The 17941-nt window shown below is 39.4% G+C and overlaps 1 protein-coding gene across 15 annotated transcripts in view; it reads left to right on the top strand.

Moving 5' to 3' along the window:
• AFF3 (ALF transcription elongation factor 3) overlaps positions 1 to 17941 on the top strand; it is a 561951-nt gene that overhangs the window by 386513 nt on the left and 157497 nt on the right. For 8 of the 15 annotated variants that reach the window (XM_049696189.1, XM_049696192.1, XM_049696190.1 and 5 more), the window contains one exon: positions 12279 to 12332. The exons of the other annotated variants lie outside the window; for them this stretch is intronic. In XM_049696189.1, coding sequence (XP_049552146.1) covers positions 12279 to 12332 — 54 coding nt within the window. The remainder of the gene's footprint in view (positions 1 to 12278; positions 12333 to 17941) is intronic. 15 annotated transcript variants of the gene reach the window in all.

A 17941-nucleotide genomic window follows, 5' to 3' on the forward strand; every position in this document is an offset into this window, starting at 1 on the left:
TCCTTAAGAGAAAGAATTGGAATGCATGAGACCTCCATTTTTACAGCTTCTCTCCTGAGGGCACTCCCCATTCCACCAAGAGTAACTACAACTCAAGGCCACAATCATATATTCTTGAAGTGTATGAGGATGGAGTTCAAGGCTGCCAGAGTGGCTGGGATTTAAGGGAAGAAATTCCAGAAAGGAGGCAGCCATAGAGAAGAGAGTTCCACTTCTGTATATAAATTCTCCTCCATGCTTGGGTGACTTCTAAACTGCATAGGTATGGGAGAAAGGCCAGTGAGCCCAATGGAAAACAATAGCTAGAGAGCTGAAAAGCTGAGCATACATTTCAGTAGCTGCCTACTGCCTACAAAGATTGCCTGTAGAGTTTGGAATTTGAATCTCACCCAAGTTATAGGGACTTGGCAAACACTTAGGTTTTTGTCTGAACCCTCAGAAAGGCCTCGCCTTAAGAATAAAGGATTCATCCTAAAACTAAGGGCAAAACCAAAGTAGATCATAACAAAGTGTAATCCTAAGCATTCACGAGTTCAGCTAGTAATTTGTCTGAAGCAAAAATATTGACACTCTTTAAAGGAATAAAACAGATCTAGAGCCTCTATTACATGTCATTCATAATACTTATTATCTAATCAAAAATTAACAGATATGTATAGAAGTAGGAAATTGTTACTCATAATCAAGAAAAAATGTAATTGCTATAATAGGACTTGAAGTAACCTAAATGTTGGAATTTTCAGGCAATAACTTTAAAGCAGGTGTTAAAATATATTCAAGAATATAAAGGAAAACATGGTCATAATAATTGAAAGAAGAAGACTCTCAGCAGGGAAATGGAAATGATTAAGAAGAACCAAGTGAAAATTCTGGAACTGAAAAGTAAAATATTTGAAACAAAAATTTCACTGGATAGCCTTAGTGAAGAATGGAAATGACCAAATAAAGGGTAAGTAAACTTAAAGCCAGATCAATAAGCATTATCCAATATGAAGAACAGTGAGAATGAAGATTAAAAACAATAAACAGAACCTCAGTGAATTATAGGACAATATCAAGTAGTATAATATACATGTAATTGGGGTCTGAGAAGGAGAGGACAGAAAAAACAGATCAGAAAAAATATTCAAAGAGATAATGGCTGAAGGCATCCCAAACTGGCTGAACACATTAACTTACAAATGCAAGAAGCTTAACAAATCCTAAGCAGGATAAATAAAATAAAACCACACCTTGAAACGTTACAGTAAAATTGCTAAAACCTATATTAAAGATAAAGAGAAAAATCTTGAACATTGCCAGAGATAAATGACATATTATGTAAAAGGTAACAGTGACGCAGTTAACCAAAGGATTCCCACCATGAACAACGGAGGCTAGAATATTATTCAAAGACATCTTTAAAGTGCTGGAAGACAAAATAAAAACAATAAATTAAAAAAAAATAAAGAACTTTATCAAGCTAGAATTCTAAATCTAGCAAAAATATCCTTCAAAACAAGGTGAAATAAAGACATTTTTGGTTTTTCAAAATCTGAGAGAATTTATTTCCAGAAGGCCTGCACTACAATCAGTGATAAAGGAAATTTGTCAGGCTGAGGGGGAATAATATCAGGGGGAAGTTCAGACCTATACGAAGGAAGTATTTACAGGAAATGATAAATATATATGTAAATATAAAAGATTATGTAATGTAAAAAACAAGATACTCTTTTATGGGACTTATGATGTATGTAGATGTAAAATGTATGACAAAAATACCACAAAGGATAAGAGAGGGCAAATGGAATTGCATGACTCTAAGATTCTTACATTTTATGTGAAGTGATACAATATTAAATCCAAGTAGACTGGCAATAAGTTAAGGATGCATAGTGTAATAACCAGAAAAACCACTAAAAAAAAAATACCAAAAAAAGCATAAATGTCATTGGAGGGATTAAAATAAAATACCAAAATAAATTAGATTTGAAAGACTGCCTACTGTCTATAAGATATACAATTTAAATATAAAAACACAGTAGGTTGAAGCCAGAAGAGGAAAAGATAGACTGTGTAAACAGTAAGCATAAGAAAGCTAGTGTGACACTATTAAACTACCAAACAGACTTCTAGACAAAGAGTATTAGAAGAGGTAAAAAGAACATTTTATCATGCTAAAAAGGTCAGTTAATGAGGAAAACAGACCAGTCATAAATATGTACGTATTTACTAAGAGATTATCAAAATATATGAAACAAAAATTGACAGAACAATAATAATAGAGATTTTTAACATCCATTTCTTCAGTAATCAGTAGAAAAATTAAACAAAATATTAGGAAGTATATAGAATATTTGAACATTATCAACCACTTTGACCTAATTGACATTTATAAAACACTACACCCAACTGGTGCAAGATTTGTAATCTTATCAAGTACACATGAAGCAAGACCTTATTGTGCACAATAAAAGACATATAGATAAATTCCATATGATTAAAATCTTGCAGAATGTGTTCTGTGATCACAGCATGGTTATATTATAAGTCAATAGCAATGAAATTCTAGAAAATGCCTACTATTTGAAAGTTAAATAACATTTCTAAATAGTTTTTGAGTTAGAATAAATCACAAAGGAAATTAGAAAAAATTTTAACTGATTGAAAATGCATGTACAGTTTATGAAACTTTATGGGCTTTGCTAAAACAATACACACAAAAAAATGTATAGCTTTACATGACTAGAAAAGGACAAAGTTGAACATCAGTAATTTATGTTTCCACTTTACGAAGCTAGAAAGGAAGAATAAATTAAACCCAAATCATTAGGAAGAAGTACATAATAAAGAGAGGAATAAAAATTTTTAAACAATAGAGAAAATTAAAAAACCAAACTTTAGTTCTTTTAAAAATTTAGTAAAATTAACAAAACACTAACAAGTCTAATCAAGGAAGAGAGGAGGGAAACATAAATCACTAACATTAGCAAAGAAAGAGTGGGTATCACTATATAGCCTACAGAAGTTTAAACAACAGTAACTGAATATTATGAACTACTTTCTGCTAATTAATTTGACAACTTAGATGAAATAGTCAATTTCCTTGAAAAATACAGTTACCATAAGTAACTTACCATAACTGCCACATGAAGAAATAGAATATCTGAATGACCCTATTGCTATTAAAGAAATTGAATTTGTAATCAAAACTTTTCCACAAAGAAAATTCCTCCAGAGGCAGGTGGTTTCACTGGTAAATTCCATCAAAACTTAAGTAAGAAATGTTTTTACCAATGAAACACCGACAAGTGAACTGCTAGTCTTATACAAACTCCTTCAGAAAATAGAAGAGGAAGAAAAACTACCCAATTCATTGTATAAGGCCAGTATAACCTTGATACCAAAATCTGACATAAACCTTATAAGAAAAGAAAATTGTAATCCAGTATCTCTTATAAACACTAAAAAATCCTTAATAAAACATTAGCATATATGTTCCAGTGATATATGAAAAGGACATTATTCATTATAACTAAGTAGGGTTTATCACAGGAATGAATGGTTGGCTTAATGTTAGAAGAAAAATTAACGTAATCCACCGTATTAATAGAATGAAGGAGAAAAACCATATGATCTTCTAAAAAAATGAAGGCAAAGCATTTGACATGATTCAACACCCATCCTTGATTTTTAAAACTCTCAGCAAACTAGTACAAGAAGGGAACTTGTTTAATCTGACAAAGGGCATCTACCCCCAGACCGACTGCTAATGTCATATTTAATGGTGAAATACCAAACACTTTCCTCCTAAGATCAAGAACATAGCAGTAATGTCTGCATTTATCACTTCTATTCAGCATTGTAGTTCTAGTCAGTACAATAAGGCAAGAAAAAGAAATAATAGGCATAAAGATTGAAAAATCTTTTGGAAAAATCTTTATGAATGATTGTTTATAGAGAAAATCCTAAGAAATTTAATAAACAACTACTAGAACCAATAAAAGAATTTAGCAGGGTCAGTTTACAAAAATCAGTTGTGTTTCTAATAGCAGTAAACAATTGCAAAATGAAATTTAAAAAGCAGTCCCATTTGCAATGATATAAAATACTTAATAAATTTAACAAAAGACATATAAGACTTGTACACTGAAAGCTATTAAACCTTGATGAGAGAAATTTTAGACTTAAATGGAGAGATGTTCATAAATTGGAAGGCTCCTAATGTTAATATGTCAGTTCTTCTCATAATGATATACAGATACAACACAGTGTTGATCAGAAGGCCAACAGGGCACTTTTCTAGAAAATGACAAGTTGATTCTAAAATTTTTATAGAAAAGCAAGGGTCCTAGGTAGCCAAAACAGTCTTGAAGAAGAGCAGGGTTGGAGGCCTTACAGTGCCAGATTTCAAGACTTACTGTAAAAGTAAAGTAATGAAGGTAGTGTGGCATTGACATGGACAGACAAATCAATGGAACAAAACAGAGTCTAGAAATAGACCCACACATATGTGGTCAACTGATTTTTGACAAAGACAAGTCTTCAACAAATGGTGCTGGAGGAACTACTGGGGGAAAATCTGAATCTCACTTAAGACACAATTGAGATGGATCACAGACCTCCATTTAAAGGCCCAAACTATAAAGCTTCTAAAGGAAAACATGGGACAATATCTTCACAACCTGCAATGATTTCTTACAGAAATCACAAAACCACAGAAAAGAAAAGAAAACCCCGATGAATTGGATTTCATCAAAATTCAAAACATCTGGTCATCAAAATGACAAGGCAAGACACAAACTGGGAGAATATACTTGCAATACATATATCTGACAAATAGTTTGTATCCAGAATGTATAAGGAACTCTGACAATTCAATAACAAAATGATAAAGACACAAATTTTTTAAATGGGCAAAGCCTCGAACAGACAAAGAAGATATACAAGTGTCCAGTAAGGAACTGAAAACATGCATTTTACTAATAATATTCATCTTCAGGGAAATGCACATTAAAGCCACAATGAGATACCACTGTATACACCCACTAGAATGACTAAAATTGAAAAGACCAACACCACCAAATAGTCAGGAGATATGAAGCCATTGGAACCCTAGTGCATTGCTGATGGGAGCATAAAATGGCATAACCATTTTTAAAAACTGTTCCTTTTACACACATTTATTGCATTCCCCAGCAATTAGGCACACACTTGGTACTAGATCCAACAATTCCATTTGTAATTATTAGCATGGGAAAAAAAAGAAACGCATGTCCTTTAAAAGATTAGTACAAGAATTTGGGCTTCCCTGGTGGCACAGTGGTTGAGAGTCTGCCTGCTGATCCAGGGGACACGGGTTCGTGCCCCGGTCCGGGAAGATCCCACATGGAGCCTGCACGTCCGGAGCCTGTGCTCCGCAACGGGAGAGGCCACAACAGTGAGAGGCCCGTGTACCGCAAAGAAAAAAAAAAAAAAAAAAAAAAAGATTAGTACAAGAATTTTAATAGCAGCTTTATTCTTGATAGTCAAAAACTGGAAACAACCCCAATATACATCAGCTGGTACATGGATAAACAATCTTGGTATACTGGAATACTTTCCAATATATTGGAAACATAATGGAATACTTCTAATAAAAAACAAATTCCCCAACTTGGTCTATAGATTCAATGCAATCTGAATCAAAATTCCAGCAAGGTATTTTGTGGATATCAACAAACTGATTTTAAAGTCTCATTGGAAAAGCAAAAGACATAGAATAGCCAATACAGTATTGAAGGAGAAGAACAAAGTTGGAGAACTGACTCTACCCGACTTCAAGACTTACTATAAAGCTACGGTGTTGGCGAAAGAATAGATAAGTCAATCAGTGGAACAGAATAGAGAGCCCAGAAATAGACCCACGTAAATATAGTCAGCTGGTCTTTGACAAAGGATCAAGGACAATACAATGGATAAAGATGGTTTTTAAAACAAATGGTGGTAGAACACTGCATATCCACATGCAAAAAAATGAATCTAGACACAGACCTTACACCCCTCGCTAAAATTAACCCAGAATGGATCACAGACCTAAATGTAAAACACAAAACTATAAAACTCCTAAAAGACAACATAGAAGAAAACCTACATGACCTTTTAGAGCAAGTGACTAAGGTAGTGCCTGCAGAGGAAGAGCAGACTGAGATCCTGTTAGTTTGTCATCTTCACTAGGAAAGTTCTAGGAATAAGGAGCAAATGGAGATTTCCAAGCTACAGCAAAGACCACAATTTCACAGGGTCACCGTGCCTGCTTAATCCAGATTTGCCCACCACTGGCAAGTCCACGCTTAAGTCAGAGGTCAAAAGCGTAGGCTTGCAGAAAACTCCTAACAGAGGACCTGTCTGCATTTGAACGAAGTACCTATTACTTTAAAGAATAAATGAGAATTCAAAAATGACCTTCATAAATTAAGGAAATTGGATTAAACACAAATAGTTAAACTTCTAGAAGAAAAAAATTAACAAAATGAAGCGGAAGGAAATGGTCTACCAGGTGTGTACATTGTACAGTAAAAGACTTGGAAACTCCTATAAGCTCAAACTGAATTAGAGCAGCCCATGAAATCTTATTTCTCCCAGGTTAATATAGCAGTTGGAAGTAATATATGGAAAGTGCCCATTACCTAGTAGGCACTCAGTAAATACTTATTACTGCATTTAATAGGATTCATGACTTAGAAAAGATAGAAAACAACCCTATCTCTGCAGTTGGTACAGATCAGAGCTTAATGAGAATTGTCATCTCTCCTTTAAAAAAGGTGACATGCTTAGAAAGGGTTAAGTTTACAAAGGTCTTCTAGTGAAGCCGGAGCTGTGAAGAAGAACGCAGAGTGGTCAGTCTTCTCCAGACATGTCAGCCGGAATGAGCTCTTCTCCCAGCCTTCAGACAATAGGACCAGAGGCCAACAGTGCATGGCTTTACCTCTCCCCAAAGGAGAATGCATAGCCAGGAGGTGGCTGGAGAATTCACCTCCACCACGGACTTCTAATTTTAAATGTCTTAGAAGACTTGGATATCACTGACTGATGGAACAGAGTGGGTCTAACGGTGATGCCCAAAGCTCCTTTCCAGATGTCTGATGTGCACCTGTGAGTCATTTATAAAGGTGAAAGGTGAAGCGTGTTTATATCAATGAAAAGTATTTACCTCCATCAGTTCAGGCTGCTACAACAAGCCACTGTAGACTAGGTGGCTTATAAACGGCAGAAATTTCTCTCTCACAGTTTTGGAGCCCAGGAAGTCTAGGATCAAGGTGCCGGCAGATTCAGTGTCTGGCCCACTTCCTGGTTCGCAGATGGCCATCTTCTCGCTGTGTCCTCACATGGCAAAGAGCGGAGAGGGGAGAAGCAAGGTCTTTCATGTCTCTTCTTATAAGGGCATTAATCCCATTTGTGAGGGTTCTACCCTCATGACTAATTACCTCCCAAAGGCCCAGCTCCTAATACCATCACAATGGGGGTTAGAATTTCAACATATAAGTTTGGGGGGAGGGGAACACAAACATTCAGTCCATAGTTATTTATTAAAAATATCTTATGCCCATTGTAGAATTATCTTAGAAAATGTTAAATATGGAGGGAAAATATACAGAGGAACAATTACGTGCTAAACATATAAAGAAATCTATCACTTACGCATGTGCTTTTAATAATAAGATTATACAAACTGATCATATAATAGGTTTTGGAATTTGAGAGATCAAAGTCGATTTGAGAACTGTTACCAAAAGATGGTTTGTTTTTTTTTTCCAGAGAAGTTTAAAACCTTCCTGATATTTATTTTGGCCATAGCAATGCGTGTCTAAAATGATGAACTGTGACTGTTCTTTTAGCCCACGAGGTACCTTCCCCAGAGACTTCCTTTCCGTATCTGTTTAAGTAATTTGCCAGGCTCCTGTCTGCTAGGAAAATGAGAAATCTAGTATAGACACTTGGCCTAGAGAAAGTTGGCCAGATCCCATTTCTCCAGCGCTTAGACACTAAGAATAAAAAATAACGTAGGAAGGGTCTCTAGGGCTCCTTGGACCCCCTTGTTATGTAGATGAATAAATTGGACTGAAGGCCTTTGAGAGGTATGGCTTGTCCAGTGGATAAGGAGGGAAGGCCTTGACCCAGCCTTCAAAGACCAACAAGTCCAGCTGGGGCTGGGCACCATTGCTGAAGGAAAAGAGAGGTGAGAAGGCTGTTAGTTTTACCTGAAAAGGAAATTAGATGTTGCTGTTGTGTTGGTTATACCGTCAGATTAAAACAGCAAACAGATCCAGGAATGTAGATTGGAAATTATGGCATCACAGAACAAGACTGCAAACCTTATCTTTCATGTTCGTACACCAGACTGGAAGGCCCATGGTCCCAGAGGTCATAGAAGAAAATTCTTCAGCAAAACTAGGAAGTCTGTTCCCCTCTCTCGTTCTGTTCCCCTCTCTCGTTCTGTTCCCCTCTCTTGTTTTGTTCCCCTAAACTGATGCTTTCTCTTTCCTCTACACCTGGACTCCATCCAAACATACCTCTCCTCAAGGTGTCATCTAGGTCAGCATTTCTCAAGCTTTTTTGGGGTAATTTAAAGGGTTTTAATTTTAACTGTGATAAAATATGCAGAGCATAAAATTTATAGTCTTAACCATCTTTAAGTGTGCGGTTCAGGGGCATTAAGTACATTCACATGGTTGTGGCTTCCATCACCGTGAAGTATTCCCAGAACTCTTCATCTTCTCAAACTGAAACTGTCCCCATTAACAGGCCAAATTAATAGATTGCCATAGCTGGTAACTCTCATTTCCTCCTCTCTCCAGCCCCTGGCAACCAGTACTCTGCTTTGTGTCTCTCTAACTTTGACTACTCTGGGGACCTCATATAAGTGGAATCACACAGTATTTGTCCTTTCGTGTCTGGCTTATTTCACTTAGCGTGATGTTTTCAGGGTTCATCCATGTCGTAGCAGGTGTCAGAATTTCCTTCCTCTTTAAGAAGGCATTTTCTTTCTTTTTAAAACTGAATAATATTCCATTGTGTGTGTAGACGTTTTCTTTATCCATTCATCCACCCATGGACATTTGAGTTGCTTCTACCTTTTGGCTGTTGGGAATTACGCTGCTAGGAACATGAGTATACAGATATCCCCTCAAGTTCCAGCTTTCATTCTTTGGAGATCATACCCATCACAAATTTTCAAATATAACCTACCCAGTCAGCCATATGTCACATCCTACGAGAGTGTATGTTTCAAACAACAGTGTCACAAAACAGGACCCACCATGACGCTGACATTTTCTTTTTTTTGTTAATATTTTTAAAATGCACGTCACACCTACATAAATTCATTTTTGGTCAACCCATGTTCACGAAACACAGTAGAGGTTACTGACCAACTAACGAGATAGCTTGTGCCACGGGAGTCAGGAACAGAAAGGAAACCACCTGTAGGGGCCCTGCAGTGTTTCTGACCCCGGCTTGGTCACCTGATGAAGATGATTTCTTCTGTCCTCCCAATAGCCTGGAAAGGAAGTTCTTATTTCCTGTTTTACAGAAGAGGAAATCAGGGCTGAAAGAGTATAAGAAGCTTGTCCAAAGATTTGCCTCCAGTGAGTCTGTCGCCTCTCCCATCTGCCATGGGCCATCTCTCTGGCCCACACTGCCTGACAGGCTAGTGTATAGGGTGCCTGGTAGGACTCCCCTCAGAGGACCCAAGGCATTCTATTAGGGCCAAGGAAAGCTTTAGCTCAAGGGAGTGACAACTCAGAAAATTTCAGGACCCATTCACAGGCTCAAGAAGTAGGTATTTGGGGTGTATGCCATGCAGGCAGGGTTAGTTTTCACCAACCCCTAACTAGACCACAGAAGCCACTGCTTCCTTCACTTAATGATTCAGGTGGACAGTATCTGAAAGTGAGTTTGGCACGTTTGCAAAGAGCTCTTTCAGTCCAAAGAGACATTCACTAATAAACTGGAGCTCCTCGGTATTCAGTGTGACTGTAGCAGATGGCAGTGTTTTTCTGAGTCACTCTGGCCAAGGGAGACTGTGGTAAATCAATAAATATTACCATATGTATTGATTGCAGTGCGTAATCAATAAGTATTGCCTGACATTAACAGGCTGATTATGCTTCCTCCAAGTGTTTTCTTTCATAAAGCTGCTTCACACTCTTGTGTTGAAGCCTGGCCCAGCATTTAGAACATAATACTTATTCAGTAAAAGATTATTAGTGTGAGTAAATGAACGCATGCAGGATAACACAGAAGATGTCTGGAATATATCCGCTGTGCATTTCGTGTATCTTCTTTCAGAAATGCCGTTAGCTTGATTTGTGCTTTCTTTTCTATGGATTTTAATTAGACATAAATCTGCAAAATGCAGAGCTTGTATATTTACAAACTGAGTTCTCCCCCGTCCCTCCCACCCCCAGATCACAGATTCTCTCTGCACCCCTATGCCTCTAATGCTGGTCCCCTCTCAGGCAGCCTAGTACCAAAATGCTACTCCCCAAGCTTTCAATGTCTATCTTGTGTCAGGCACTCTGCCGGACACGTTGTCTTATTTCAGTCTCACAACAACCCAGTGAGGTGACATTACTACATCTCATATTACAGAAGGGATAATCGAGGTCTCAGTGAGTGAGACCTCACAGTTGGCAGTGGCAGAGCTGAGATCCCAGCTGGGTCAGAGCCACTTGGAGCCGCTGCTTTAGGTCTGGTGCAGAGGGCGCATGGACTAGAAGAGATACTAAGGAAGAAATTCTGTTTCTGAGCAGAGGGCTGGCATCTCCCTTCAAGCCCTGAATATCTGCTCTCCTTCCATAGTGTCGAGAGCATTGCAGCCCACAGAGCCTGTGAGAAAGCTTGCAGAAGGAGACAGAAGGAAGCCTGGTTACAGGCGATGAGTCAGGGTGGTATTTCTGCCTGGTGATGGAGGTCTTGGAAGTAGTAGAGGCTGGAGTCTGGAATTCATCTGACAGTCCGAGTAGCTGGCAGAAGTCGAAGGACAGCTCCCCGGCCCCGGCCCACCTGCTCACCTCAAAGGGCCTTCTGCTGTTGGCAGAGTGTATTTTGGTAAAGCAGTGCTCACATGATCCCCACAAAAACATGTAAAATATTTAAGCCTCTGCCCTCAGGGCTCTGCCACAGAGAATTCCATCTCCACTCTGAGCTTCTTAAGTGACTGAAATATACAAAGAGACAGGGACTGTAGGGATAATGGGCAGATGACCAAGCATTCACACACACGTGCGCACTCACCCTTCTGTGTTAGGCAGGCCATTCCTGCTTGAAAGATGAGGGCTCCGTGGGATTTAAAGCATTTCTTTCAAACAGTACCAGTGTCAGTATATCATGATGAAGAGGTAGCAAATACTAACTATAAGCCAGACTGTGTACTAAACGCTTTCTAAAAATAGGAGAGCTGTATAATATAACAGTAATGCAGGGACAGCTGGTGTAAACGGGAACACAGGATCACCCTGCAGATGAATCAATTCTTTGAATCCTCAGAGCAACTGGGAACCGTCGACAGCATTAGAACCTCCCTTTCTATAGATAAAGAAACCGAGGCTACAAGAGCTTACACAGGTGGTGTGGCCCAGCCAGGATATTCCCCTACAGTTGTCTGACTTGAAAGCCCCCTTTCTTCGATGCCGCCTTAAACTGCAGACACGTGCACTGCACCGTCGTGTGGATCTAAGTGGTGCTGGGCTCAAAACACAGACAAAGTTACGAGTGACCAGATGGCAGGAAACCCAGCGACTGGAGACTATTTCATTTGAAAGTCTGTTTAACACTAAAGCTAGAGGGTTGAGTTAGATGAATTGGCTTGTAGGGATGGGGGAGAGAGTATTATTCATTTGCTTTTGGAGTTTTGGCAAGTAAGGAAAATAATAAGCAGGGTGAGACAAGAAAAACAAGCACTAGTTGGATAGAACTGGTAATCGTATAGCCTCACTTCTTGAAACAGGATGATGTTACTTTCACTCAACCCCAGAAGCAGATTACTCTGAAAACAGAGGATTTTTTAATGGTTAAATACGTAAAATATCATTGTTTTTAATTTTGAAAAAAATAGATATTATCCATTTGACCACAAGAAAAAAACTCTTTTTTCTCATGAGCCAATTGTAAAAATGGAGACATTCTCTAATTTTGTGAGTTTTGTTTTCCTATTGACAGTTTTGACTAGGTCGTATGACTCTCGCTCCTTAAGTTTACTGAGCATTTATTATGTGCTAGGCACTATTCTAAGCATTTTACTCATATTATTCTCACAGCTCTCTGGGATGGTTATCCCCATTTACTGATAAGGGAAATGATGCACTGAGAGGGTAAGTAACTGGCCCAGAGTCACACAGCTAGTGTGTGACAGAGCTGGGATTTGAACTCATTTTGCCTCCTGAGTCCATGCTTTTAACCTCGCTTCTATACAGCCTTCATTTCAGCTATTAGACTTCAAATTACTTCCAAATACTGAATATTAATGTGTCTCTGAACAAGAGAACAGCATTTCTGAATTGTGTGATACCCCTGGGTATACTCAAGATGTTGAAAAATACACTTGAATTAATAATTAGCATAGGGCTTCCCTGGTGGCGCAGTGGTTGAGAGTCCGCCTGCCAATGCAGGGGACACGGGTTCGTGCCCCGGTCCGGGAAGATCCCACGTGCCACGGAGCGGCTGGGCCCGTGAACCATGGCCGCTGAGCCTGCGCGTCCGGAGCCTGTGCTCCACAACGGGAGAGGCCACAACAGTGAGAGGCCCGCGTACCGGAAAAAAAAAAAAAAATTAGCATAATTAAGATTTTAATCTTATCTATAAATGTCTGTAGCATATCATTATTTTTACCTTCCCCTTACAATGTCCAAGAGGTGATCATTTCATTACATTTTGAAGTATGTTTGAATTCTGTTGTTTTTTCTAATAATACTGTTACCAATCATGCTACACAGCCTCAGAGTAAGAACAGCAGAGAGTTCAGTGCCTTTGCAAGTACTAAATTTGAGGTTCAAATTTTGAAGAAAAGTGAGCCATTAAAACTTGAATATTTGTACGGTTTTTGTTGCTTGGACTAAAATTGCATGTTTCCTGAGGGACCGATTTTGCAAGTTCTGGATTCGGGTGGTGCTGGGTTAGCCCTGAAACCCTGGCTGGACTTCTTCAGTATCGAGATGTGATATCCTCTGTGGAGCTTTTAGTAAAACTTGATTGATCAAAAATAAATTGAAGTAATGCCACAGAAAATGTTACACCTAGACCAAAAGCATTCAGGAGGACGGGAATGGAAATGTCTCTTCTTCCAGTTGTTGTAAATAGATGTCTTTGTTGTTTCATGTCCCTCTGTTTAGCCTCCAAACTAGGACTGCCAGATTAAATACCAGACACCCAGTTCCATTTGAATTTCAGATGAACAAGGAATAGTTTTTGAGTGTAAGTATGTCTCATGCAGTATTTGAGACATACACTAAAAAAAACGTTTTTTACCAGAAATTTGAATTTCACTGGTGATCCTGTATTTTTTTAAAATTATTATTAATTAATTAATTTTTGACTGTTGGGTCTTTGTTGCTGCGTGCGGGCTCTCTCTAGTTGCAGCGAGCGGGGGCTACTCTTCGTCGCGGTGCGCGGGCTTCTCACTGTGGTGGCTCCTCTTGTTGCGGAGCACGGGCTCTAGGCACGCGGGCTTCAGTAGCTGTGGCTTGTGGGCTCTAGAGCGCAGGCTCAGTAGTTGTGGCACATGGGCTTAGTTGCTCCGCGGCATGTGGGATCTTCCCAGACCAAGGCTTGAACCTGTGTCCCCTGCACTGGCAGGCGGGTTCTTAACCACTGTGCCACCAGGGAGCCCCAGGATTCTGTATTTTTATTTGCTAACTCCAGCAACCCTGCCAAATCTCACATAGACTGTAGGGCCAAGTGGATTTTCATTTAAATCCATAATTTATCAAAGAATAGAAGAGAGACAGGGTGAGGAAGGGAGAGAAAAGAGAAGGGAGAGGAGGTAAAGTAATAGGAGAAAGAGAGAAAGTAAGAATGAATTTGGGCAATCCGCCAAGTAAAATAACTAACATTTTGCAAGAAAGAAATTCTAAAACAGGTCATAGGATGGAAAAAGTCTGTTTCACAGACTCTTTGGCCTGAACATTGGCCAAAAAAAAAAAAAAAAAGGGCATCCTATTAACATCTGAATACCAAAGCTCATCCAGGAATGGAAAGATTTGGAATTTGAAGGTTCTTAGCTTTCAACTTGGTTAGAATACCCCAATTCTTTATTAATTGCAAGGAGGATTTTGTTTTTTCAGTGAGATGCTTCGGTAATTCGATATCAAAGAAAGCTAGCTAATTTCCGTTTATGTTACTAAGATGCATTTGAAACTTCGCGGGTCGTGTTTTGTTTGCTTGCCTTGCGCTGACATGCAAAAAACTATCAGATGCCTGATAGGAGAATTTACCTCTGTTTAAAAATCACACAGTTCTGCTGTGAAGCATGAAGATGGATTTTTTTTTTAAGTGAAAAAATATTAACTGACAGCTCAAGACAGGTTTTTTTCTTTAATCTCTAACCAGACAAATTACTATAAGCAAGAACCCTCTTGCCTTAATCCTGGACACGTCACAGATGTGACAGTGTTCTGTAGGAGATGGCTTTTTAACTGTGGATGAGGGAAAATAACCTTTGGAATTTTTAGGATGTTATTACAAGCAAGTTTACTAGTTTTTGACTTACTAAGCCACAGCTGGAGCCAGCCTTCATCGGGGTAAGAATATTTTCATGCTGCTATTATATCGTTCGTATTTCAAGTGTAGGATTATTACATTGGGGGGAATATGGCCTTTGAGGCTTGTACTGTCTGTTGAGAATGCAAATGTGAATGTCCTATAAAAAGAGAGAAACTGACTGCTTCCGTCTGTGCCGTAAACTTAAAGACTCCAACAGATGAGGTACTGGGGCTGCTGGAGCAGGAATTGGATCACACCACCATTTTGGATAAAAGAAAATGTTGTATTTCTCTGGGAGGCATTAAAAGAGCTGGGCTTGCAGCCTCCCCTCAAAGCCAAGCAATTATGTGTCAGGTTCTCATTTCTGTAGTTGTTGTTGTATTGTTGCTGCTGCTAAAAAAAAAAAAAAGAAAAATCGACAGAAGAGGGCAAGGAATTTTCAGACCAAATTAATTATGAATCTGCTTGATCAGATTCTCTTTCGAATTAATGAAACATGAACCATCGTTGCTTTTTCTACCACCTTGTCTCCATTCTGCATCTTACTGTTTCTTTCATAAGGTACAGTGTGTCGTTAGTTCAGAGAAAGAACAATGTTATTCTATATGCTTTCCCTTAAAGAGACTTCAAAAAATTCCAGTGTCTCTCCAAATAGCAGAGATGACCTCCCCACCAGCCTGGCTGCCTGTGGAAATGCACTGAGAAGCCACAGGGAATCATATCGTCCACCTGTGACAGCCAGGCTGGGAGCAGGTGCTGTTTTGATACGAAAAATGTCCGAAGGAAATTGCCAGGTGATATCAACAACAGAGAACCAATCTGCATGGCGACTTCAGCATCCTTTCCAACCAGGTGGCTTTTTCAGTCCCATTTCTTGACCGTGTTTCTTAACCAGGGTGCCCGTCAGATCACCTGGGGAGCTTTTAAAAATATTAATAGCTGTGCTCTGCAGAGTCAACGTCTGCCCCCCCCATGATTTTGATACACGTCTTTGGTTGGAAACATACTAGGAGGTCTCAAACCCACCTAACCATCAGAATCACTGAGGAGGCTTTAAAATTCAGGTTCCTGGGCTCCCTCCGCCAGAAATTCTTATTCAGTGGGGCTGGGTTGAGGCCTAGGAATCTGTATTTTTTTAACTTTCCCAATTAGTGTTGCTGATTAGTCAGATTTGGAAACCCCCTTTGCCCCAACTGAATTACATAAATTTCATTGAGAAAAGCATTTTGGGTTAAAAAGAAAATTAATCATGTGTACAGAGCCTTTAGAGCAGCATCCTATACTTTCATTGTTTTCACCTTCAGTTTTTCCCTAGCTACGTGCCTCCCTGCTTCTCTCCCATCCCGGAGGAAGAAATGCCTGATCCTTTTCTCCCCTGGTTCCCTGACCTCATCTCCTCCCTCCATCCTTCTCCAGGCCTGGCTTGTTCTCTCCTTAGGTACTCTTCCTCCTACAGCATACTCATATTTTCCCAAACTAAACAAAATCCCCACACCCATCAACCATTGTAGCTGCTGAGGTCTGGAAGTCGTTCTCTCTCTCCCAGTCCTTGAACCTCTCGTGGGCCCTGCTTTCTGGCCACCTGTCCACTGCATCTGGTTTCGGGCATCTGTACATGTGGGCCACCATGACCTACTTGTCATCGGGCCAAACCAGTCCTTAACTTCCTTGATGTCTTGGCCGCCTGTGACCTGTCAATCATGCCCTCTTTGAACCATCTACTCTTTGTCTGTCATCTGACTGCACTCCCTTGGTTGTTTTGGTTTGGTTTTTTACCAGGGTTCAATCTTTGGTCTGTTTCTTTTTCTCTGCATCCTCCTCATGGTGAGCTCATCCACTCCTGCCGCTTTCACTCTCATCTCTGTCCAGGAGCCTACTGCATTGAGATCCCTAACTGTGATGTCCTCCTTGAGCTCCTAACCAGCCTTTACAGCCAGCCACTGAGACCTTAGATCCTACATGTTCAGAATCTCACATTCCTCTCTACCCTCCCCCCAGCTCTTTCTCTTATTCACCTACTTTTCTTAGTGCTGCCTCACAGACTCAAAACCATGGACTTTCTCTCCTTCCTTAGCTCCGGAGCCCAATCACTTGCTGTATCCTATCACGTTCTGTTTTTGCAGCCTCTCCTACCTAATTCTATTCCTTTACATCTCCATGACCACACCTTTGTTCATGCCTTCCCTGCTTCATTCCCAGCCCTCTGTAGAAGGCTGATCTCCCTGCTACCCATTTCTTCATTCCAACTATATGATTAATGTATCTAGAGTACAGTTCTGATCATGCCAAAATGTGAGTTAGCCAGGTATTAGCACACTGACCTAGGGACATAATACATTCCATGATACAGAACTGCTAGAAAAGCAATAAAGGGCAAGAAACATGATTAGTTGCTTGTTGGTTTTAATTTCCAGAATTCAGAGATAGTATAGAAACCAAATTCTGAAAGTGGAGTAGCTCTCCATGGTGGGATCCGTACCTTCTGAGACAAGTACTTCATTTTACCCAATTACAGCCACAGATGTGACACTGTATATTGATACTGACCATCTGCCTAGGGCTTTTAGACAGATGTTCAGACATCTGCGGTCTGAACTATAGTGGATGGTTATATTCTTATGTTTCTTTAAACTGCACTGATGGGCATAAAGGAGGGTATGTTATGTGGGGTACCTGCAAGCTCGTTGCCTGTACAAATAGGGTGTTACTAGTACAAGAATGGCTTGAGACCTCAAGGTCATACCTGAAGTTCAGGGACCACAGGGCTTTATATTTTGGACCCAACCTTCTAAAACTCTATTCTTATCCCAGGTGAACTGGGATGTAGGTTTCATAATGGAGAGGATAAAGGGACTTTAATAGAGGTAACTTTTCTGTACTTCAAAGTGGATACCATTAGGCTGTGATAAGTTATCTATGTGTATGGCATTACCTAAAGCAACCCGTAAGGAATCTATACAAAGCAACATACTCAAAAACACTATAAATAAATTAAAACAGAGCTCTGAGAAAGGTACTAGTAAGCCATATGAAGTCCAAAAAAAAGAGGAATGAGAAGCCAAAGGAAAAAAATAGTATACAATGGATAATATGGCAGACTTATACTCTAATATTATCAATAATTACATTCAATGTAAATGGTCTAAATGCAGCAAGTAAAACATAGAAATTGGTAGAGTGGATTTTTTTTTTTAATGACCCAACTATTTACTGTCTCCAAGAA

This window comes from Orcinus orca, chromosome 13 (assembly GCF_937001465.1).
Source record: "Orcinus orca chromosome 13, mOrcOrc1.1, whole genome shotgun sequence".
In the NCBI taxonomy this organism is placed as follows: domain Eukaryota; kingdom Metazoa; phylum Chordata; class Mammalia; order Artiodactyla; family Delphinidae; genus Orcinus; species Orcinus orca.